At 40.3% G+C, this 24739-nt stretch overlaps 1 protein-coding gene and 1 long non-coding RNA gene across 2 annotated transcripts; one reads left to right on the top strand and one right to left on the bottom strand.

Annotated features, from left to right (window-relative positions):
• Positions 1 to 380: 380 nt before the first annotated feature.
• Positions 381 to 24739, top strand: card11 (caspase recruitment domain family, member 11). The gene is made up of 25 exons (XM_046043599.1): positions 381 to 704; positions 10693 to 10892; positions 11081 to 11218; positions 11649 to 11825; positions 12666 to 12814; positions 12988 to 13167; positions 13590 to 13736; positions 14189 to 14314; positions 14478 to 14672; positions 14819 to 14959; positions 16570 to 16639; positions 17171 to 17367; positions 17529 to 17635; positions 17781 to 17815; positions 17931 to 18054; positions 18160 to 18361; positions 18735 to 18861; positions 18959 to 19202; positions 19750 to 19834; positions 20443 to 20538; positions 20910 to 21027; positions 22027 to 22209; positions 22792 to 22913; positions 23584 to 23699; positions 24307 to 24739. Exons 2-25 carry the CDS (start codon positions 10703 to 10705, stop codon positions 24506 to 24508), a joined length of 3471 nt encoding a protein of 1156 aa, XP_045899555.1. The 5' UTR covers positions 381 to 704; positions 10693 to 10702; the 3' UTR covers positions 24509 to 24739.
• Positions 11412 to 24541, bottom strand: LOC123967489. Its single transcript, XR_006824248.1, has 5 exons — positions 24267 to 24541; positions 23574 to 23672; positions 14192 to 14284; positions 13603 to 13724; positions 11412 to 11814 (listed from the first exon to the last, which is right to left on the bottom strand). It is a non-coding gene; the product is annotated as an uncharacterized LOC123967489 (long non-coding RNA).

The following is a 24739-nucleotide window of genomic DNA, read 5'->3' as shown; positions in this document are numbered from 1 at the left end:
GATAAATTGAGTAAAAATATGTCCATTTAAAGTGTAGCCATGTGGAGTGGAAGTAAAGCAGCATAGAATGGAAATAGGCTACTGAAGGGAAGTACAATATTTCCATATTTCAAAATAAGATTTGCCTGATATGTTATCATGCAGCTGAAGGTTAGATAGCCTACGATAAGATAAAAACTTTCTACTGAAATGAGAGAAGACAGCACTTAATTTTGACCAGCTATAAACACCTAATAAGTCCCTATATGACTGAATGAATACTGTAACATCCCTTTGTTCGTTCATTGTGAGCGGATCTGATGACAGACGCGGAGCAGAAAGTGAGACAGATCAGAGGCTGCGGGGTTGCGCTCTTCCTCACCTCTCTGCAATGAACTTGTTATTTCCATCCGAGCTCACACCGCCCGCCTCCGCGCGCGCTCTCTCTCTCTCTCTGTCTCTCTCTGACTCTCTCTCTGTCCATCTCAGCGCGTCAGGGCCGCAGCTCCCATGCGCTCTTTAGTTCCTTTAAACGTCCTCGCTCTCTCTTTTGGATAAATGGAGACAACTTGAGGCTCTTGGATTTATGGTGAAACAACCGGTTTAGTGATCAAAACAACAACAACAACAAAAAAAACCCACAACAAAACTACAAAAACAAACAGGCTACCACGCCTCGGAGTTTGAGTCCCTTTCCACTCTTCGGACTATCCGCGGCTCCCCAGGTAGGCAGAATAACTCTAACCATACCTCTCTTGTCTATATAAGTGCTGAACAATTCAGGAATAACGAGATATGTAAGACAAGTTGCCGAACAGGTTTGTAAATGTGCGCCAGTTTGAATGGAAAAACCGATACGTGATATTAACTCCGCAGCGACGACAGCCAGTCTGTCACAACCCGACTATGTGCCATTTACAGTCGCATTATAAAGAATACAGCACCTGTCAAAAAAACAAAACAAAACAAGTCACTTACACTTTCAGAAGAACTGCACGTTTGTCCCTTAAAAGTTGCTAAAATGACTTGTTTATATAAGTTGATGAAAACTATTCATTTGGATGTGAGGACATCCATTCTGAAAAGCAGCTGCACCTGTACTGTGTTTATCTGAATGTTGTTTAAATCTAAAGCAGATCCTGCGGTAAAATCCATTACAATTGCGTATTTTGCCTCTAATGACATCTTCTTGGCTTGTAAATGAAAAAAGTGATGTTTGGTAACACAATATCAGAACATCTGTCATCATTTGTCATCATTTGGCCATTATCTGGCATCCTCAAAATGGTTGGGATTCCAGTACCAGGTGCGGAGGACAATGGGATCCAGTGAGGGAGAATCAGGGAGAATCAGACACATAAGTCATGTATGGTGGTGCACTCATGCTGATGTGATTGCATTCAGCTTATTCATTGTGATGCACTGTTCTCAACTCAATTCTCTTAATTAATTGTTTTGCTGAAATATGTTGTAATATGAGTGTTTAGTAATATGTTTTAAGGAATAGAAAGATCCCCTCCTTTTTAAAATTATGCAGAAGAAGTATAATACTTTCCATTTAACCTTACAGCCGATGTGCCCTCACTTTTCAGATGTAATATTATTAACTGGAAAACGCTCCATAGGAAGACATAATTCAGTTTCTTTTGGAAGCCAGTGCAACCCCTTAAAAACTGTCCCAATTTTAACAGAAAAAAGATGCCTGTTTTCTCCTATATGATATTAAAAGTAAGTCCTTTTTTCAAATTGTGCAAATCATACAAACTGCACATGTCATCCTTCGAAGAGCCTGATTTCAGCCCCCTCCTTCCCCTCTCTCCAGCGACAGAGTCCACATATCAAATTCCTATAAGCTTCAGCTATTCTGCTGGACAATGGAGCCTTTATGATGGTTTGTACACCTGAACCAATCATACCTGCCTATCAGCTAACTGGCCAGCCAATCATATCCTAGTTCACTAACAGTAAGCCTGGACACAGCCTCTATAGGATCACTGAGCCTCCTCTCTGACATTGACTGCCTTTGAATTGTTGAGTTGATTGTATTTGTGCGAAGCTGTCGAGAGATCAAACCATTACTTTTGACCCTGAAAACCATGATAATTTACATGCAAATTCACTGACTTTGGTACACTGTTTTATATTGTGTTGCGCTATAATCTTAATTCACCCATGGGTCAGTGGCACGCTCACTTCCGGTAGATTAGATTTACTATGTGATGGACTGTTTGGTCTCCCTGACATCAATTCTGAGTTTGCCTATGTGTGCAGAATACAGCTGTGGTTGGCTGACAGTGTAACATATCTGGGTCACAATGAAGCTCACTTTGTGGGACAAGTTCATACACATTCAAAAAAGAACTAATAGGAAATTTGTTTTTGTGTCACAGTAATTCCACACAGATCATTTGGTGTTAAATTGACAGTGATGTACTGAGCTGTCACGCTCAAAAAACCTGTGTTACATCTAAAGACTCAATGTCTGTTTGGTTTAAATATATCCAAAAGATATATTGATCAGTTGCAGAAATATCAATTATTATATTATTATAATATTCCATTTCCACTAAACCACTAGCAACAATGGATGCTTGTTCCTCACTAACATAAAGTAGCAAACCTTTACATTTAAAGTGTCCTCTAAAAACACTGAACAATACGAAAGGTATTGACTTGTTTTGAGAAAGTTATTGTAGCAGTGAAAGTATTAAAACTGTGTAAACAGAAAAGTAAAATATGAAACAAGAAGCAAAATAATAATAGAATAATACAACATGTGAACATTTTAAGTAAAGTCAGTTATTGGATGCAGATGCTTTAGGCAAGCTCATATCACACGGTTGTTGGACATGCATTTGATGGTGTTCTTTTCCAAAATTTAAGAAATCCAAGTTAGTGTAAACTGGTCTTACTTTGGAACCCTGCAAAATGTTTTTGTGGCAAAACAATGTAGTTCTTAACTTAAATAAGTGATGCTGCTAAATCGCTAAGCCAGAAGATATAAAAAAACCTATGTTTTTTTTTTATAAAATGTCTATTTTTTTCTTTATTGAATAAAGACCTTAAATACTCACTGTTATGACCATAATACACTTACATACTCTCTAGAGATCTCGAAAGGCTCACAGTGGCACTATTTCACAAGTTATTTTCCTTCTGGTTTTTAAAGGGTTAATCTCCACAGTCAGCATTTCTCATTCATTAAACGTTCATACGCACATATTTGCTCCCACATTTTGTCACTCTCGAGTTGTCCTATCATGAATAAAAGAAATCTTATCTAAAAAACAATAAAAAATATTAAATCCAAAACATATATATATATATATGTATATATATATATATATGTGTACATGTGTGTTTGTGTATATAAATATATATAAAACAAGATAAAAGAATTGAAATAATTACAACATGTAGCACCCATTAAAAGCCATAAGATGAGTTTTAAGAAGAAATTTATAAGAGGACGCTGGGTTTTCCGCAGCTGAGGGGCCTGGACCGCAATAGTCCCGTCACCTTTAGTGACATGTTGAGATTTGGGAACCAGTAGAAGGATCCTGCCGGGGGATCTCAAATACCAATCAGGTTCACAGGGAGTTCATCAGGGAGATAGCAGTAAAATCTGAAAATCAATTATAAAACTGACAGGTAACCAGTTAAGTGCAGCAAGTCATGTAACGTATCGTCATGGCATCATACTGCACATTATGCTCTCATGTGATATATGAAGTGAAAGCCTACTTTGAATGATGTTGGTTGTAGATTATACTGTATGTCCTTATATTGCATGCTAAGTATAAACACTGAACTGAAAACATTTGGTTTGACTTCCCCAAAATGGAAATACAAGAGGTTGCAGTGTGACTTAACACTTGCACATAGCATGACCGTGTCTGCGTCTTTTAAGTCTGTAGTTGTTGACAACATATGTACATATTCCCTGTTCTAAAAAAAACCCAAAAAACAATCAACTCCCCCGGACCACATTACTATAAACAAAAGAGACTGACTGAGGAGGTCTAAAACAGAATACAGGAAGAAAGCTACTACTCACATCTGGTTCGAAAAGGAGGAAGCAAGGATGAGCTTTCTCGGTAATGAACTCCAAAATAAGAGAAGAGAGAAGAGGAAACATTTATGTGGTTACTGAAGGGGTCTGTGTGTGTGTGTTCATTGTGTGTCTGCATGCAGTGTGTACTTCTGCATGTGCATGAGGGCATGGGTGTGTGTTGGTGTGAGCACTTGCGGTTTTATCATATGCTGTGACTGTGGCAGTATATACACACTGTAGACACAAATAAGTGTTGAAAGAGTGTGATATTTTTGTCTTTGCCTCAGACTGCATCTGCAAAGTAGCTAGTCATTGATTTTGTTCACTGACTGTCTGAGTGGCTAAATATCTAAAAAGTCACTAAAAGGAGCTGAATATTCACAAAAGGCCAGCGTTATTTAGTGAAAGTGACGTTTGCCTACATTTTAACGTAGCGTATGTCTGTATTTCTTTGCAGCATGAAGGCACAAGCTCGAATCGTCACATGCACTTAGCAGATGACAGTTGTATGCAAAAGTGTGTGTGATTGTATGTGTTTACAGGGGCAATGACATCAGACAGCATTGATTTGCCTAACTGTAGTCTGCAAGTCACAAAACAGGATTGTAGGATAACACCCACTGTCCAGCTAGTATGCAAATCCCAGAGATGCATGGACTGTGTGTGTGTATGTGTGTGAGAGAGAGTGAAATGATAGAGAGTGGAAATCAAGTGGGAGTAAGAGGAAGATAAAGAGAGTAGAAATATGTCTTTAGAAGAGTAAAAAAAAGGACAGGCAAATGGAAAGACGTCAGTTGGTTAAAGTTTATGTGTTTATGAGGGAAACAGATGAAGTAGAGAATGTGTGGGACCCGAATGAGCAAAGTCTCACTCTGCGACTGTCCTGTTATACATCAGGAAGCCTCACATGGTTCTGTTGCAGATCTGTACATGTGGCATGCAAGTTGTGAATAAAACTGGGAACCTAATTGTAAAAAAAAATGAAAGAAACAAAAGACTCTACATGTTAGCAGCTCTGTGAGGCTGCTTACGGACAGTGGTGCTTTTTGGCTAAATGCTAATGCTAGCATAGCAATGTGCTCACAATGGCAATGCTAACCTGCTGATGTTTAGCAGGTATAATATTTACCATGTTCACCATCATTAGAGCTAGATTGGCCGATGTTACCTTGTTGCAGATATATCGTTATTGGTGTCTAAGTCGGTCGCTGTTGCAGTGCAGAAATGTCAGACTAGGTCTGAGTTCATTTAGAAACAGTGTCACCATTATTGGCAAAAAATGTATTACTTACAAACACGCACACACATGCACCTTAGATTACTCTTCAATACAACTAACAACAGGGTTTCTGCCCATGACATGAAAGGCAAGAGCACGTTTGTTTACTTCTCTTTCCCTATTGCGTAAGATTAGCACTCTGGCAGTCTGCCTCACTTAATAATAAAGAACAATTAACAATACATTAAAAAAACATTGATATTACTTTTACTGCTAAAAAGGATGACTAAATATGGTTGCAGTTGTGGACTGGTCTTGGCTCTAGATTAAAAGTCAGGACCACCAGAGTTATTACACTTCATCCCAAGAGAGACGTAAATGTGTGTACCAAATTCCATGGCAATCCATCTAATAGTTGTTGAGATATTTCATTGTGGACCAAAGTGGACAGACCAACATCCTTTCTTTTGATCCATGCTCCTAACAGTCACATGCCCAACATGATCTACATCAAACTCATAATATTCTTACAAATATTTACTTTGGCATGAAGCAAACTTATAGAAATTATGTGATTACCTGAGCCTGCTTTCCTTTGAGGCAGGAAATATATTATATAGATAAACAATATTGTGTTTCATGGGCCATTTTGTGATTTGGTACATCTCCCTTAATCTTGCAGACAACCGACCACATGCAGCGTTGGAATATAACTACGTTTACTCAAGATCTGTACTTTCCTTCTACTCCTCTACATTTCAGAGGGAGATTTGGTGCTTTTTACTCCATTACAATTATTTGATGATAATTGATATGCTTATACAGTATAATACTGTGCTATAAATCTAATCTACTCAGTGGTATACACAACATTAAACTGCTTTTACATGTATTTTATTTACTTTTGATAACATTTAGCTGATAATACTTAAAATTTTAAATTCAGGAATTTTACTTGTGTCTTTCGACTGTGATATTTATTCTTAAACCTGCAGTGCGGAACATTTGTATCCCCATCTGGCAGTGAGATTAATCACACAAACACTGTCGACACGTGCTTTTGATGTATGCCACCAGGTAAGCTCGCTCCAGCCTCATATTCAATAAGAGAAATTTCACAGTTCAAAGGAAATAATCCATTATTTAGGTAGGGCAAATGTAATAAAGTACAATTTATCCAGTTTTAAGCCACATTTCTATGATCCACTTTTAAGATCTTGGTTGTTTGTTACCATATCTTTCAACCAGATTTAAGTCATCGGACACCTGGATCTTTAGTTAACATGAGCAAACATGAGTGGCATTAACCCATGCTACTCCACAACGTCATTAAACTATGTGTTTTGGGTTTTTTTAATGTGAGAGACCCCTAGCGGCAGAAAATGACATACTGTGCGTTTAATACACCTGGTGCTCAGCTATAATTATTACACAAAAAGAAAAACAATACCTCCCCTAGTGGTCAAATCAGACATTCATATAAACAGCTCCTACACCCTAGCCCCATACTTGTGGTGGTGTGCAATTACAATTACCAAATAAAATAATCCAAAGGAGCCAAAATATAAGCATGTTTGTGCATTCATCTTCCTTCTTCATTGACCAGAGGTTACAAGGACATAGCCGTTGTTGTGATTTGATCTTTACCATCAGTCCTTAGTTGCGTGCTTCCATTAACATGCAAAGCTTGGTGACAGTTCTTTCAAGGAAGCATGTTTTGGTCCTCAGTTGTAAGCGGACTGTACCTTTCCTATCTGAAAAAGGTCTTTGTCACTTTACCATCAACCAGGAACTATGCTGAGCAGAGGGGTCCATGATAACAGCAATGACAGTAACAATGTTAACACATTAGTTCCTGCGTGGTTTCATCAGTTTTGTCTTTCCCGGAGCAGTGGCAGATATGTCGGGACCCACCTTTTCCAGAAAATAGATGAATGAAATTGTTTCCATCTTCGTTTATAAATGTAGAAATAATTTTTCTCAAAGAGGAAACTTGACCACATCGACACATAAAACATCAGATGGCATTTCTGCATGAGTCAGGTCATTACCCAGTGAATAGGTTACCTAAAGATGTATTGCTCAACTAGTCATGCATGTAAAAACCACGCCATGTCTCTTGAACAGATTTTGACCTCTATTACCTTTAAATGGACCCTAGTAATCCATTCCCATATTCATAAATGGTGGCATGTCTGGCAGAATTCTTTCCACTGGTAGGCCAGCCATTTTTTGTTGTCCAACCTTTCCTGAAAGATGGCAGCACATCACACAGTCAGTAATAACCTTTTTGCAGGCTGACTTTGCACTAGTGATCCAATAGGTTTATTCGAATAGCAGATAGCACGTGATTACATCCAGGACGCCCAACTTGCTTGTGAATGTGCTGCAGAAGGTTAGATATGGGTTGATTCTTCAACAAAATGATAGGATGTTTTATTGCCTCAGGCATTAATGCCTCCTCCTACTTCAAACTGTATGTCCCCGCTGCATTGCACACATCCTTTCTGTAAAGACAAGTTTCGTTTTGGAATCTATCCTGTTGACCGTAGCGAATAATAGCCATTTCTACATTGCTGAAATCATCCTGAGTCAGTAGCAGAACCGTTGGATTGTTGTTTTACATCTTGTTTTTGCTACAGTTCACTGACTTTACTTACCTCTTAATTGTTGAAGTACAGCTTTAAGCTTCCCTACTAAAGAGTAAAATTTGAACAATCACTACAAACTGCATAACCTACTCCATATTTTAAATATAGCCGCGAGCGGCAATGATCGGGATCCAAGAAAGTCGCGAAGAACGCAACATTTGACATTTTCAGAGGAGAAGAACGGACGCAGACGATTTAAGAGAGTAAAGAATTTGGACTTTGAGATAATTGCGGAAACGCCAACTTTGGGTGAAATGTTCAACCCACCTGCGGCATTTTGTTTTTCCAAGATTTAAAGTTTAAGCTGCACAAACACTTTCAGGCAGAGAAAAATAAGATTAAAGTGTCACAGGATCCAAATTAAATAGAGAACTACTATGATCTGAACACCACCATTATCAGCAAGTCCGCCTCAGCCACCTTGGGATTTGGACCCTGGACCTTTTCTGGATCTCCAGAGTAGGTGACTTACAGACTGAGCTACTGGTGAGAGGCGATTTCTCCACACCTTCTCACAAGTGGAGGCAGTGACGTCACGTGCCAGCCCTGGATAGTTTTTTCAGTTAAAACTTAAAACGCTTACAAATGTAAAGATGGTGGTGAGAAAATTCTGAATAAAATCACACATCATTCTGCTGGTTTTGGGTGTGTTGTTGTTATTATTTTGGTATTTGATCCAAAAAGAAAATGTTGTGCATACTGTCCAAGTTACAGCAAGATACTGAATATCACTGCAGACTCACCGTTTGACCGGTCTGAAAACCCATAAAAACACTTGATATCAGCCATCTGGAGAACGACTCTGTCGAGTTTGGTAGCGTTTGAAGAAAGACTTGTGGAGACATAGATGTTAATTGAATTAGCATATTCTGAAAAATATAGAGTGACTGACTTTTGAATTGGCCATAGGTTGCAGTGAGGCAAACACTGACGTCACAAGTCAGTGGATGTGCTGAAAAAATTTCAGCTCTCTAGGACATATGGATCATTTTCTTAGATTTTTTGAAGTTTGGAACGAGAAATGTCTAGAAATTTACATTTCTTGTAATAAGCCACACCCACTTTGCGCAATCATTACCAAATTTTATACATCAACTGAGTAGGGACCCGAGATCGTACAAACCGAATTTCGTACAAATCCATCCAGCGAATTACGAGGTATAAACTTTTTGCAAGTGTAGAGGAAGAATATCCCAGGACTGCTCAGCAAAGCTCGGGCCAAGCATCTGAGCAGACGCGTCAAGTTTGGTGACAATCGCTTAAGCCAGTTTTGATTTATGGGCATTTATGTAAAATTATACATAAATACACAAAAGTACTAATTTTTGGAAAAAAAAAATTGATAACTTTTGATCAGCGACGTCCGTAGATGATCCTGCCAAAGTTTCAGGTCAATTGGCGAAACCGTCTGGGACAAGTTCGCAAAAATAGGTTGTAGAGAAAAGTGATAAAAAGTCATATAATTTCACATTTTTAGAGAAGAAGACCATTAAAGCAAAGATGCAGATGAATCCAGAGATTAAAATAATGACATACGTTTGACTCTAAACAAAGCTGTCTTCGAGATAATTGCAAAAACGCAAAGTAGATTTTTATAGCGCCACCATGAGGTCTATGAGGGCAATTTTTTTTTTTTTGCCTGAGTAGTGGGTGGAATTTGCAACCTATGTGCCAATTTTGGTGAGTTTTCGTCCAGGAGTTTTTGCTGCCTAAACACTTTTAGCGAAAAAAAATAAGAAAGAAAGAAAGAAAGAAAGAAAGAATAATCACTACAAAAACAATAGGGTTCCAGCAGCTTTGCTGCTTGTATCCCTAAAAATACTAACCTATCCAAGAGCAGTAACTCGACATCCGTGAATGCCCTCAGCCTCTTCCTATGAGGATAAGCTACACCAATGGTTTACCATGTTTAGGGTGACCAGACGAAAATAGGTGAAATTCGGGACAGGGGAGTTGTGGGTGGGAATGACCTCCAGTACAATACATTCAGTGTCAACAAACAGTAAAACCAAAACAAAGTGTCCATGAAGTTAGCTGTGATTAGGACAAAACACAATGATAAAAGCATCTAATAGTGTGAAAATCATGATCTGTTAAATTGACATTTATTAATTTTAGCTGACCCTTTTATCCAAAGCAACTTAGAATTTACATATATATCAGAGGTTGCACACGTGTGTCGGATCTCTCCTTCTCCATGACTACATGTAGACTACACTTACCCCATCCTCTGCAGTGCCCTCCGGGGTGCCACTTTTGTGAATAAATGTTGTAAAGTGCCCTCTAAGGTGCAAAAAATATGATGAATGGCCCCCTGCAGGGACGGATTACCACAGAGCCTACTGGGCATGTGCTCAGGGCCCAATATCGTATCGCCCAAGAAATTTAGCTGTGCTTAGTTTAGCAGTTAAGCAGCTTTTGTTGATACTCAGAAGGTGTGAATTTCCAACGAATACTCATTAACCCGCGTCATTCAGTTTATGAACACTGTTGCCCTGCCCCATGAAGCTGGTGCGCTTTTTGTTTTTTGTCGCCCCTGCCCCTCAGACCGCCTTAGTCCGCCACTGCAGCTGAGTACTTCTTAGCACTACTGACCCTATCTAAACCCTGTTATCTGTTATTTGAGTAGGGGCATTGTCATAGTCACAGACAGACACACATACATTGTAGTGCTAATCTCCCTTGCAGTGAGCATCTTTTTGATTCAGCAGCGATGATGCAAAATGACATACAGTATAAATAAGCACACTGCACAGCCAATAACCCCTGTTGGTTTTACCACATTTCAGGGTGTAAGTGATGGAAAACGGTGCATCTGATGATGTGGAGGCGCTGTGGGAGAAGGTGGAGTGTAAGCGTTATGAACTGTGTCGGACCATCTCCCCGGCAAAGCTCACTCCTTACCTTCGCCAGTGCAAAGTCCTGGATGAACAGGACGAGGATGAGATTCTTAACTCTATGCTGCTGGTCTCCAAAGCAAATCGCACAAGTAGGTGGACAGATGTGTGTGTGCGTGTGTGTGTTTGTAGAGGAAGTATTGATGTATCCGTCATTTTATCTCTCACAATAGTTTTCTCACCCCAGGCTTTAAACCAGACTTAATACGCTGCAGTGAAAGTATGTGGTTTTGGGCTTTTGTGTTTTGAACTTGAAGTATGTTAATCAATCCTCTGTCAGGCCGCCTACTTGACATCCTCCACACTAAAGGAGAGCGGGGGTATGTCGCGTTTCTGGAGAGTCTTGAGTTTTACTACCCTGACCTGTACAAGCTGGTCACAGGGAAGGATCCCACTCGACGCTTCTCCACCATCGTAGGTGAGACACACACCTATGGATGCAGACACACGCACATACATGCATGGACACACAACTTTGACATACATAGAGAGTTTGATATGGGTTTTAGTAATGGATAATTATTGTGTTTCTGAACTGGAGCAACCCAGGACTGGAATCTGCTTGAATTGCTTAAAAAACTTTTTATCGTAAAAAAACAGGTATGAAAGGATTACATTAAAAGAAACCCATTTAATTGCCAGCTGTACAGTAACACAGTCTAACCCTACAACAATTTTCATAGATCCTGTTGTGCTGGTTGAGGTGAGAATTTATCTAAATCATCTTACAATGCAATCCTGTCACACTAGGTAGAGTAGATGGTGCATTATATGGAGAATATATTATACTGTAATGTGTTATTTTTCTCCGCCTCTCCTCTCCACCTGCTGCCGGTTCTTCACTGCAGTGGAGGAGGGTCACGAGGGTCTGACCCAGTTCCTGATGAACGAAGTCATGAAGCTGCAGCAGCAGTCTAAAGTCAAGACCCTGCAGCACGTTGAGCTCAGCAGGAAGAACTGCACCCTGGAGGACGAGCAGAAGAAGCTACGGCTGGCCAATCAGGAGCTTCAGGCCTTCCAACAGAGTAAAAATACATTATTATTATTTTGGATATTTTCTGATCATAACACGTAAGCGTCCCTCCATCTGCGTTTCTCCACTGCATTCTTTACACAAGAGGAGATTTCGGATGGTCATTGATAAAAGATTCTCAGTATCTGAAATGGTTGATCATCAAATCCAAGTCAAAAACTTATCCGCATTTACTGAAAGTGCTACCCCATCACACACCGCAACATGGTGCACCGCAGTTGAGTTTATTAAGGCTAAGTTGCCAGTCACATTGTCTACCAAAGCCTATTAATAAAACTAGGACGCTGTGGTAGGCACTTTGTTATCATATCCTGTGTAGTTGAAACCGGCAGCTGGTGTACAGGCACGTTCACTTATAAACAAATGCTAAAAACATTTTGAGAGTACTGTTCAGGACAGGTCAAATCAAATGAGGAAGATGTGGTTGGCAATGCAACTGTGAAGGAAACTAAGAGCGGACAGATCAAGAAGTGGTCTGCCTGTTCACCCCTATGTTAACTGCACCGAGAACCTTCAAGTGTAGCTCCAGTGTGTGTTCACGCAATTGAGCTATAAAATAACGTAATGACCCTTCCTTATTTTTTAGTGCCCTAGGTCAGGGTGACATCTTACTCAACTTCTCTAACTGCTATGTTATGACCTGGCTTGTTTCCCTGTTCTACATCTCTGTATTCATATAGCTCAGCTATTCGTGACAATAATAAATAAATAATTACTTTTTTATTTATACATTCTGTAATGATGGCTAAAGCAACTGGTTACCTTCTAGGACTATTATCCTGGACAAGACATACATGTGCTACTGTTTAAATGACTACGCTTGATTCTCCAGGGTACAATAAGTTAAGAGAAGAGAGAAACACCTACAGCGATGAGCTGCTGAGAGTGAAGGATGAAAACTACAAACTGGCCATGAGGTACGCGGCGCTGAGTGAGGAGAAAAACATGGCTGTGATGAGGAGCCGGGACTTGCAACTAGAGGTAATCAAGGATATGTGAATGCATGAAAACACATAGATTTATATAGTCATTACCAATTGCAAAAATATCCAATAAGAAATGAGCAATGTGGGTATTTGAGGGAATAAATCAGGGATCTCCCCCTCAGCTCCATGCTAGTATCTCACTATTCATTCTGTGTCCTCTATGTATAGATTGATCAGCTGAAGCACCGGCTGAACAAGGTGGAGGAGGAGTGTAAGATGGAGAGGCGGCAGAGTCTCAAGCTGAAGAATGACATTGAGAACCGGCCAAAGAGAGAGCAGATATTTGAACTGGAAAGAGAAAACGAAATGCTCAAGATCAAACTACAGGATCTGCAGTCCATCATACAGGTACTGTATTCTTAAACACACATTCATGCACACACACACGATTAATACGCAGGCCTACTAGAAGTTTTTTCAGTCAGGAAAGCAAACCTTCTTTGTAGAGACGGAAGCTTAGGCTGATTTTAATCAACTACTATTAGCTATCTGTATTCTTTATGTGTACATAATAACATACAGTTACGTAACTTCCTGGAAATATGTTACATCCCTGTCACAACTTAAACCTGTGATGTATTTATACAAAGCATACATTAACATTCATTTGGAGTTATTTTTCTGGATAGCCAATGAATGTAAGTCCTATATACACTCTCCTTTTAGCTCTTTGGTCTCCACCAGTTCCTGAGAAAAATATCTCTTTAGAAGCAAAATGCTCCAATATACACCGATCATACCCAACAATGTGTGTGTTTCTTAATGCACAGCCTGGACCCCTACCTGCATCAGACAAGGCCATCCTTGACATTTTGGAACATGACAGACAGGAAGCACTGGAAGATAGACAGGATCTGGTCAACCGCCTCTACAACCTCCGTGAAGAAGTCAGACAAGCAGAGGAACTACGAGATAAGGTAATAAACACACAAGCAAGTACATATTCACATTTGGTATGTGTAAGTTAGATAAGTGGTCTTGTGATGAGATTGTGGCTTGTTTGAATCTTTGTTAGAGTGTATGATTGTTTGGACTAAGAATGTGATGCAGAGTAGGGGTGGGTGCACGCAAAGTTTGGCAAACACACAACTTAGAAACACAAACCCATGACCAGAAAGGCCAAATACCCCATGAGACCATCTGTGAAACACACCCTGTGCAAAAACCCCATCTCAGGCCTCTCTCTCTATGTAACCTGGTCTTTCAACTTTCTCTCTCTGTGTTTCTCTTCCTGTATCTGCCATATACTATAAATAACTATAAATAACAATACTTGTGTGTGTGTATGTGTGTGTGTATGTGTGTGTGTGTGTGTGTGTGTGTGTGTGTGTGTGTGTGTGTGTGTGTGTTTGTGTGTGTGCGTGTGTAGTACCTGGAGGAGAAAGAGGATCTCGAGCTGAAGTCCTCCACACTGCAGAAGGACTGTGAGATGTATCGCAACCGAATGGACACCATCACCATACAGCTAGATGAGGTGGAGAAGGAGAGGGATCAGGTGAGAGTGTGCACGCACGCGCGCACACACACACACACACACACACACAGATTGTTGCCACTGTGTGTTATGAACATTTGCAATATTGTCCATGTTTATGTGTATTTATGAATAAGATGTTTTTATTGTTGTGTTGCTAACTTCCACTCTCCCACTGCCACAGGCGTTTCGAGCCAGAGACGAGGCCCAGCACCAATTCTCCCAGAGTCTCATTGACAAAGACAAATATCGCAAGCAGATCAGAGAGCTGGAGGAGAGGAGTGATGAACTGCAAATTGAGATTGTACGCAAAGAAGCCAAGCTAGTCACATTGGAGTCTCGCCTAAGACGGGTGTCCAAGGACGTTGTGTTGGACCAGGTTAGACACAGCAGAGTAGATTGGTGTACAAGGTTAATGTGGATGATAAATGCTCATATTGCATCTCTGGAACTTGCATCTCAGTTAGCACAATTCCCATTGTCTACTTTCGAAAATTTGCCAGTATTTTTTTTCTGTTATTGCAGAGTCTGCCGAGGGACCTGCCTCCGACCATTATCTCTCAGGGGGCGGAGATCAAATCAGAATGGTCAAGCGATGAGTCGCCAGAGGATAAGTTTTTATCTGAGGAGCCTCGCCTCAAACGCAGACCTAATCTCAAAGCAGGGGTCAGCCACTGTCCACTACTTACACTTTCTTACTTAGTTACTTAATGGACATTATAGTTAAGGCCAGGTCCCGTATTTATCAAACTTCTAAGAATTGTCCCACATAAAGACCTAACTTTATTAACCTATTTACTCCTACTTACAAAGTCTCTTACTCTCAAGAAGTTTAGGACCTTTAAGAGCAACTCTCAAGTGATCATATTAATAATCACACATAGGAGCAGCAACAGCCAATCAAAGACAAGGATTATCCCTACGTCTGCCCTATTTTGAATATTTTAATTTTGAAAAATCCTTACATTTTACTCAGTGATGTTTTTCGGCAAAGATTTTTGTTTATTTTCACATTTTCAAAAGTTAACTTCATTTGTGTGAATTTCTTAATATCTCCAGTAGAATTTATTTACAATTTCAATATATTTATCATGTATATAGGGCTGAAATAATATGGCACTAAAAGGAAAACTTAACTGGAGCAGGAAAGAAATTCTGCTGATATCATGAATTTCGTCACACATGGACAAGTGCAGACAGTATACATGCATGGAAAGTGCCACGTGTATCTGTGTTTGCACCAATGACAAATGAAAAAGAAAAAGTGGCCTATTAAATGATCAAATCAAACACAAATAAAAGACTAAATGAACTCTATTCTGAATGATACTGCTACACGTTAATGTGTAGCTTCCATTCTTAAGATACAAGTAGAAGTAAAAGTGAAAGATTTTTACTTTAATCTTTCACTTAAGTCCAAAATTTCACATTAAGCAGTTTGATAAAACACAAACCTGTGCCTCGACTATTGCAGTGCCCTCCTGGTGGGTCTTTCAGCTTGTACAGTGAAACCCCTGCAACTGGTTCAAAATGCAGCAGCGCATCTTGTTTTTGATCAGCCCAAAAGGACTCGCATGTCACTCCATTACTGAATGACCTCCTCTGACTACCCGTGGCCTCCCGAATCACATTTAAGTCACTAATGCTTGCATACCGAGTGACTACTGGGTCTGCACCCATCTACCTAAACTCCATAATCCAAGTTTACATTCCTTCTCAACCACTGTGCTCCTCCAACGAACACCGCTTGGCTCTGCCATCCCTTCACACAAAGCAGTCTCAGGCTGTTGTCATCTGTGACACCACGATGGTGGAACGAGCTACCACATGCCATCAGAGCAGGGGCGTCCCTCTGTAACTTCAAGAAGCTCTTGAAAACTTTCTCTTATAACACCTCTAACATCTTACCTCTAACGTGCATTTCCTGTGCCCTTCTTCTTCTTCTTCTTCTATCCCTGTACAATTCTCTTGTATTGACTTGTATTGTTAACTCTTACTTCTTTCCCTAGATATTTTCCCCATTGATGCCATAGTTGCTATAAGCTCTTACTAGTACTTATTATCAGTTGTAGATCTCGTGCTGTAATGATGCTTTGTTGTAGCTTGTATGTTGTTGCTTGTATGTTGTTCCTCAAGTCGCTTTGGATAAAAGCGTCTGACAAATGAGTAAATGCAATGTAATGTTATAAACATTAGCCATATAGGAAGGAAGTATATGTTATCAATACAAGTACAAAATAACCGTAACTAAAAGACTTTTATGTTTTGTATTTTAGATCAGAGTTAAGTCTCCTGTCTGTGTAGCCAAAGACCTTCAAGTCAACTCAGAAGCAACTCAACCTGCAGGTAACACATGGCCAAGTAGTTCATTCAGATAGCATATTTCACAGTAACAGTTGTAAGGGCAGAAAAGTGTTTTCTTCTTACACTTATCATCTTTTATGCAAGTACTTATAAGAGCTGTTTTCTCCTTTTATTATGTCTTATATATTGTTTTAAATATTTAACCTGTTCCATCTTTAATAATGTTCTTGTTATTCCAGTCTGTCCACATGTGTGGGGTTTAGGTCAGGGATGTGGGGTTGTTGATTGTTTTCCTCACTAGCTGTTCTTCTCCTTCCTTGACTGGGATCAGTCAGACTGTGTAAATGATGATGCAATTGTTTGCTCTGGGCCAGACGTTAGTGACAGTCTTAGGAGACAGAACCTCTGATCCAGCTGATTTTGTTGTAGTACTTCTCTGTTTATTCTCTCTGTTAAATAAATTCTTCAAAGACAACGGTTCGTTGTAACTCAATTATTTGCTCAACCTCTCACCAGGAATACAATTTCCACGACAACAGTAAAAGTTAATCCACATTTGTCTTCAACTTTCAGCTCTGTCAGTCAACGGAGGAGATTGTCTGGAAATCCAAATGCCAAACTCGCATGTCAAAAGCCACTCTCTCCCTGCCTCCCCCAGCATCCCGATATCCCCCACATATCCACTCTACTCAGCCCCCCAACTCTCGTACCCCTTCTCCCCATCCCCCTCCCCCCTCCCCTTAGGGGAACAGTCCAGCAGGCCAAATATGGTGAGGTCTACCTTCTTAAAATATTAGTATTTTTATCTCTTAGTTTTGTGTTGTTTTGTTCTGTATTTGGTAAAAATTATGAACACATTGTTCACTTGAGACATACTTGAGTTTCCATGTCTGTAATTGGAACGTATGCTTTGTTCACTTGAAAAATCCAGCTGCGTTACCGTAACGACAGCATCCTGTCTACGCTCCCCGAGCCGCCAGAGAAAGCATCACTTTACCGCAGAGAGAGGGAGAAGGAGCATGACTTCGTACCCCGCAGGTAGTCACAGCCCCATAGTCTATACTATTTAATAAATGTGATCAATTTTGTGATTTCTTTCTCCTTTTTGTGAATTTGACGTGGTTTGAATTTCATTTCCTGTTATGAATGGTTTCAAAATAGTCTGATGTTGGGTCTCTTTTAGCCCCTTGGACTTTGATAGTGACAACATGGAGTTTGGTAAAGTATACTTTAACACATTGTCCAAAATTGTACTAATGACGTGTTTGAGTGTATTTATCTTCTGTCTACCATTTTTTAAATGAATCTCTCTGCCTGTCTGTCCCTTCCTTAGAGGACGAAGTAAATTGTGGTCCACCTTCAGTCCACTCATCCTCCTCGTCCCATCAGTCCGAAGGAATGGACACCTACGACCTGGAGCAGGTCAACAATATCTTCAGGAAGCTCTCTCTGGAGAGGTACACTACAGACACTCGTGCACTCAAATACACAAGAGTTACGCTCACTTAAAAAACACCTTCCAACGTCAAAAATGTTGTGTATGTGTGTTCGTCTGTGTGCAGGCCGTTCCGTCCGTCTCTGTCCTCCTTCTCTAGGATCAGCTCTTCCCTGAAGCCGGTGCAGGAGCTGTCATTGCTAGGTGACAACCTACTGAAGGAGATCACTCTGATTGGTGGCAACGACAGCGGGATTTTCATCTCATCCGTACAGTCGGGCTCCAACGCTGAGAAGGCGGGGCTACGAGAGGGCCACCACCTCCTGTTGGTATGTAGTTTACAGGCTGCATGAGTTAAACATGGGCTGTAAAATGAGGGAATGTTCAGCGAGGTACATTTTTGTCCAATTAAAACCACTGGATATACAAATAGAAAAGAACCAGTAAGCGCCTAGAACGTACATAGACATTTCCAGAAGAAAGTGTAACAAATGCAGTGTCACAGTTTGTCAAACACAGAGAACATGAGAGATTCGAGTTTCATATTGACAGATGACATTCGTTTCTCTTGATCCCTTGTCCAATACCCGTTATCTATAATCAAGGGACTAATTTGCAGAAGTACCAAAATTAGACATGACACTACAAAAACATGAACGCTTCAATCTGTTCATCTGTCTTGCACTGTGATTGGCTGACCAGCTTGAAGGATGCGTACGTGGGGAGAACCAAAGCATTTCATTGGATACCAGCACTCAGGAAGAAGCCCACTGGATGCTGCAGCACTGCTCTGGACCAGTCAAGCTGCACTATCGTGCCAACTATGACTGTAAGCGGTGTTTCCTTCACACTTGTATACATTTTTTTGTGTAACGTATGTACTGTATCTGTAAATTTAAGTGTGTGTGTGTGTGTGTATGCTCTAGCTCTCCGTCGTCTTCAGAGGGATCTAGCGGATGGCTCACTGGCTTCTGGTGACTCCTTCTACATACGGGTCAATCTCAATATCTCCAGCCAATCAGACAACTGCACTCTGAGTGTGCACTGTGATGAGGTGGTGCACGTGCTGGACACCAGGCACCAGAGCCGCTGTGAGTGGCTCTGTTCTCGTGTCGACCCCTACACCGGCTCCGACCTGCCCGACCGTGGCACCATACCCAGCAACTCACGGTATAGTGAAGTTCTATTAAAACTAAAAGCGCTGACATTCTGACATTAAGATATGAAACCCACGCAGTTAAATTATAATGTTAGAAAGCCAGTGTGGTGTCAAAGACGCTTGAAATGCTGGACGTAAGTGAGTAGCATGCGTCTGTTCTGCAATAGTGCTGCAGGATCCTGAGCAGGATGCAAACGTGATTTAACAGTTGAGCAGCTATGCAAAGTTTAGCAGGGGTCCTGAGGGGTCTACATCCACTTTCAGGATGCAAAGTTTCACTGATCTTTCCAACACAGCAGAAGAATCTAGTCACACACAAACACATGCACACTCACTCACACACACACACACACACACACACACACACACACACACACACACCTCTGTACATTTTCACACCCAAGTCCCACAATATGTTGTCACCAAGAAGAACAGGAAGCAGCTTGAGGCAGGCCAGACTCTTAAATGATAATGAATTTTACTTTTTTAATTGCGTCAAAATCATAAAATTTTGAGTTCTGTGTGTGTGTGTGTGTGTGTGTGTGTGTGTGAATGTAGGGCCCAGCAGCTGCTCTTGGTAAAAATTCAGAAGTTAGTGTGTCGAGGGGGGAAAGAAGAGAATGAAATCCATCGCAACAGCAGGGTAAGATACATCTGAACTTTCATTCGGAGGGGTAAAGTTCAAAAATCATATACATATATTTGAATATGTGACATTATCATAGCCACACATTCCCATTTGACTGAAGCAATATGTTAAAGCAACTCTTCTGCAGCACCTGGCATCATTCAAGGTCGCTTTGCATGTTTATTAATTATATTTTGCAGATTATATTTACTCTCAAATTGTGTTGTTAGTTGAAACAATTTGCTTCGTGCTGGAAATCAAGAGAGGACTCTCCAAACACTGCCACTCCTCTCTACAGATGTCATACAAAACAAATATAAGAAACCCTTTTTGTTCAAGGTCCAGGGCTGTTGTGATGTCAAACCCATTTAAGTTGTTTAGCTAATTTTTATGTAGGTTTACTTGGTGTCAGCAGAAGCTTAATATTAATGATCAATGGTCAAAACAACTTTATCGCGACATCCCTACTTAAGTTTAAGCCTTGCAACGTTTCCGCTACTAAAACATTCTGCATTATTTTAAGTCGGAATTGTGCATTACTTCAACAAAGAAAAAGCAAATAGAGCTGTTTACTTGTTCGTCACTGTGTCTGATATATAAGTTGTGTGTATGTGCCTGTACAGAACAATTTACAGCCGGAAGAAGGCAGCCCCTCTCCTGATCCTAAAGCCAGCCCACGCATGTCTAGAGCCAGCATCTTCCTCACTCAGATACTACAGGTAATGAAGTGCAAAACCTCCTGTTGTGGAACAAGACTTTAGTCTCTTCAGTACAGTGGTGCACTCATGCCACAGCCTTCAGGCTCACATGTCTTGTGTTGAACGCACTGAAACATCACTGTGAACGAATACTTCTTAACTGAAACTAAAGAATGTGTATTTTGTTATCAATCACTTACACCCCATATGATTTAATTCCACATGACAAATTTTGTAAGTGATTTTACAACAGCAAAACAATATTAAAACAGCCATAAAAACTTTATAACTCAGGTATAATTTTGTCATCTCAGTATGTGCAGCATTGTGGAACAAAGCAGTATAGCTAAGATGCCTCCAATAATACTTCTCTGTGTCTGTTTGATTTGTAGTTTGTCAGCAGGGTGGATATCAAGTACAAGCGAATGAACAGCAGTGAACGCGTGAGGATCATCAACTCAGCAAGCACAACACTACCCAGACAAAGTTTTGAGATGCTTAGACCAGAAGGTGAGTCCAAAGTGATGCAGAGGGAACAAAACTCCACATCAGTAGCTAGAAAAAAACATTAGTAAGAGGCAACATTTTCTGAAAAGAAATGTACGCAGCATGCTGCTGAAATTTTACTGTTTCAAAATTAGATATGCTGAAACAGTTGAAAGTTTCAGTTTTAAGTCGCAGAGAAAATCCAAATATTGAAAGCAGTTAAATTAGCAGCTCAAATAGAAGTGCTTGAAAACTTCAGTTTAAGCACAAGCACTGAATGAAGTTGAAGTGAAAGTGCTGAAAAAAATGCTAAAATGTCAGTTGATGTGTAAGGGGTGAAAGCAGATGAAATGCTGAAGTGTGCACTATAGGCAGTTGAAATGTCAGCTGAAGCAAAAGATCTGAAAGTAGTTGAACTATACATTGAAGAATAAAAATCAGCAACCATGTAATGGGTGAAAGCAGTTGAAGGGTCACTTAAAGTGTAGGTTAATGGGACAGTTGAAGCCTATAGTGAGTGTATTTGGATGTAAAAATCTTGGGTTCGAAAAGAACAAAAAACTTCTACTTTGTTTTAAAATACATTAATTTGAAAGGACAAAAAAATAGAACAGTTGTGAATAGATGCAAATGTCCTAAATGAACTGAGCATTTTGAAGGTTGAATGAATTTCCTGAGTATAACGATGTTCCAGCATCCTTAAAAAATGTCCATAAGAAGAATATGAATAGAAGAATATCACTGAAGGCGAGCACAGTAATCATACTTTGTGAAAACCATTGTTTTATCCTTAAACAAAGTGAATTTTTATTCCACATACAGTATATAAAGTATACAATGTTTTAGCGTGTGAATCTTTATCTTGAAAATGGGTTAGCTCCTACAAGAGGCAAGTTAACTAAAGGTTAAAAATTCCTGTTCCGAGGATTTAAATTGATAATCGGGTACCTTGTGGAGCTTCAGGCTGTCTGCCCATGTGTGTATCATTGTGTGTACCTCTTCTGCTGTCTTGGCTGAAAACAGACGCTGCTGACCCAGACAGTGAGCTGAGCAGGAGTTTGAGCCTGATTCCCTACAGTCCCGTCACGCCCCAGCGGACCCAGAGGAGAAGACCAGTCCTCTTCACTCCCACTGCTCTAGCCAAAACCATTATCCAGAAAATACTCAACATGGGGGGAGCCATGGACTTTAATATCTGCAATTCAGGTCAGTGTATGTTGGGTACAAACAAAAGCTTGCTGCAAAGCCCGTCATCTTAATCACAATTCCACCTCGTTCATCAATTGTGAATCAAATATAGAGGAGATAGTGGATAACAAGGGGGGAGAAGCGGGGAAAAGGAAGCTACTACTGGGATTCAGGTCAACTATTGTACTGCACTGTGGAGTAAATGTTAAGGAGTGTAACCAGAGACACGGTGGGGGCAGTGTGCAAGATGGCCTACTTGATAATTAGGAGAATGATGCATGATGATGACAATGTCACAGAGGCATTCAAATCCCCAAAAGGTATATTTTAGACAAACCAACTGCTCCCATGTCGGGGGGGTCAGACAAGTTGCTGGTGTACAGAGTCGAACATCTGCGTGATGTCTTGACTACATGGAGAGTCCCCTGGGCAAAAACCTCAAAAGTTTCTGTTCCTTCTGTATTTATTGTGCTGTGGTGATCATTAACAATTCAACACACTATATTTCTGTGCCCACAGTTTCTCAACATGTTTTAGAACGTTTTGTTTTCTCTCTTTGTATACTACTGTATTTAACTCTATTGGCTGTTTTATGTTTAGACATCCTGTCCAAAGAAGAGTTTCATCTGAAACAGAATGTGGAGCCCTTCATTCACTACAAAGAGAAACATGCCACATTTGAATGCATCACCCGAGAAAACATAGAGGCTGTCGCTGCTAAGGTAGGCAATTATTTACGTGTGTGTGTGTGTGTACATACACACCTGCCTTTATCTGCTTATGTGTTTGTTCTTGTGTGTTTGTTCTGCTTATGTGTTTGTTCTTGTGTGTTTGTTATGTCGTTTGCACTTCGTGGAATAGTCTGAAAAAACAATCTGACGTATTTAGTCAATATGTATCTGGAGAACAAAGCAGGGCTAGCTTTTCACAATTGTTTCCAGTCTTTGTGCTAAGCTAAGCTAACCAGCTGCTGACCCTAGCTTCATATTACTGTACAGACATGAGAGTGATATTGATCTACTCATTTACCTCTCTTCAAGAAAGCAAAAAGGCATATTTCCATATGTGGAACTATTCCTTTTTCCTTGTTGAAGTATTTGAATTCACATTAAAAAATTTTTGGATTCATAAGTGAATTCAATTACTGTCCATCTTTGGCCAAAAGAGGAGAAAAAAAGTTGTGATCTTCTGACTTAATTTTGTTCCTTTCATTCGTATGATGTGAAAAGTCCCACTATGTCATTTTACATTTGATTAAGCAGGCAAAATGCCCTCTGAATAAGTTTTATTGTGTTATGTGCAATGCTGTGCGCCTATCTACAGTGCATGTGTTCCATTATGTATGGACATGTACACAGTACAGATGAGTATTTGTTTTTTACCGGTCACCAGGGCAAGCACTGCCTGCTGGAGGCTGAGCTGAGCTGCATCAAAGACCTTCTGCGGAGAGAAATCTACCCAATCATCATCTATGTCAAGATCTGTGAGAAAAACATCAAGAAGTTACGGTAGGCTAAACAAATGTCACTCAGCCCTCTCACACATTTACTTAGTGCCTCTTACCCACACCTGCAGTCACAGACTTTTTCCATAAACTAACACATGTCCATCCTTGCATGACATTTTTCATGCAAGCAGGTGAAGAGATTGAACTAAGGACTTAAACTATGCATCTAGACGTGAGGTTTCCTGCACAATGACATTCAGACAATAGTTGTGAAATTGAACCAGTTGTTGGAGTAGCTGAGCACGAGCTTTTTCCTTTCACAAAGGTGAGAATTTGGCACCTTTTTCAAAATACAACATGTCGTGTGGCTGCATTTCACTCTGGTGTGTTGATGATAATATCAGTGGAGATACAGTCTTCCGTTTCTTGCTATAATTGTTAGGGAGTGTCTAACCTGATGCTTTGACGTATTTTCTGTTGGATTGTGCCTTTAAATAGACAAATAGCACGTAAATCTATTACTGAGTGTAATCTTTCTGAGAATTACAACAAAGTACACAAACCACTGTTGCAAAGTGTCTACGGGATTTCATCTGAGATACTGGGTTCCGAACGTTACCGCACTCACCACTGCAGCGTTGCTTCCTTCCTGTTTCCTGTCCACACAGGAAGTTGCCTCTGCGCGTGGAGGAGGATGAGTTTGTGAAGATGTGTCGGGCAAAAGAGAAGGAGCTGGAGGGCATTCCCTGCCTGTACGCCAGCCTGGAGCCTGAGTCCTGGACAGGGACAGACGACCTCTTGAAGGTCATCAAAGACCGGATACTGGAGGAGCAGAAGAAGATGGTTTGGGTGGAGCAGGACCTCCTGTAGACACACACACAGAAAAACACAACGGTCTGTACATGAAAATGAACACGTGTAGCTGAGCACCATTAAATAGACCTTGTAAATTATGCTTTCATGCATATATATATTTATGCTCAGACATAAAAATGCACATGTGGACACTTGCACTGTTCATAGACTTACAATTAATGCATTATATATTTTGTAAATGTGTGCCTTTCCTTTGATTTAGAGAAATAAACAAATGGAAAACAT

This window comes from Micropterus dolomieu, linkage group LG02 (assembly GCF_021292245.1).
Source record: "Micropterus dolomieu isolate WLL.071019.BEF.003 ecotype Adirondacks linkage group LG02, ASM2129224v1, whole genome shotgun sequence".
Classification (NCBI taxonomy): Eukaryota; Metazoa; Chordata; class Actinopteri; order Centrarchiformes; family Centrarchidae; genus Micropterus; species Micropterus dolomieu.
The sequence above is the reverse complement of the archived record's forward strand: the minus strand, read 5'-3'. Positions and strand labels throughout refer to the sequence as shown.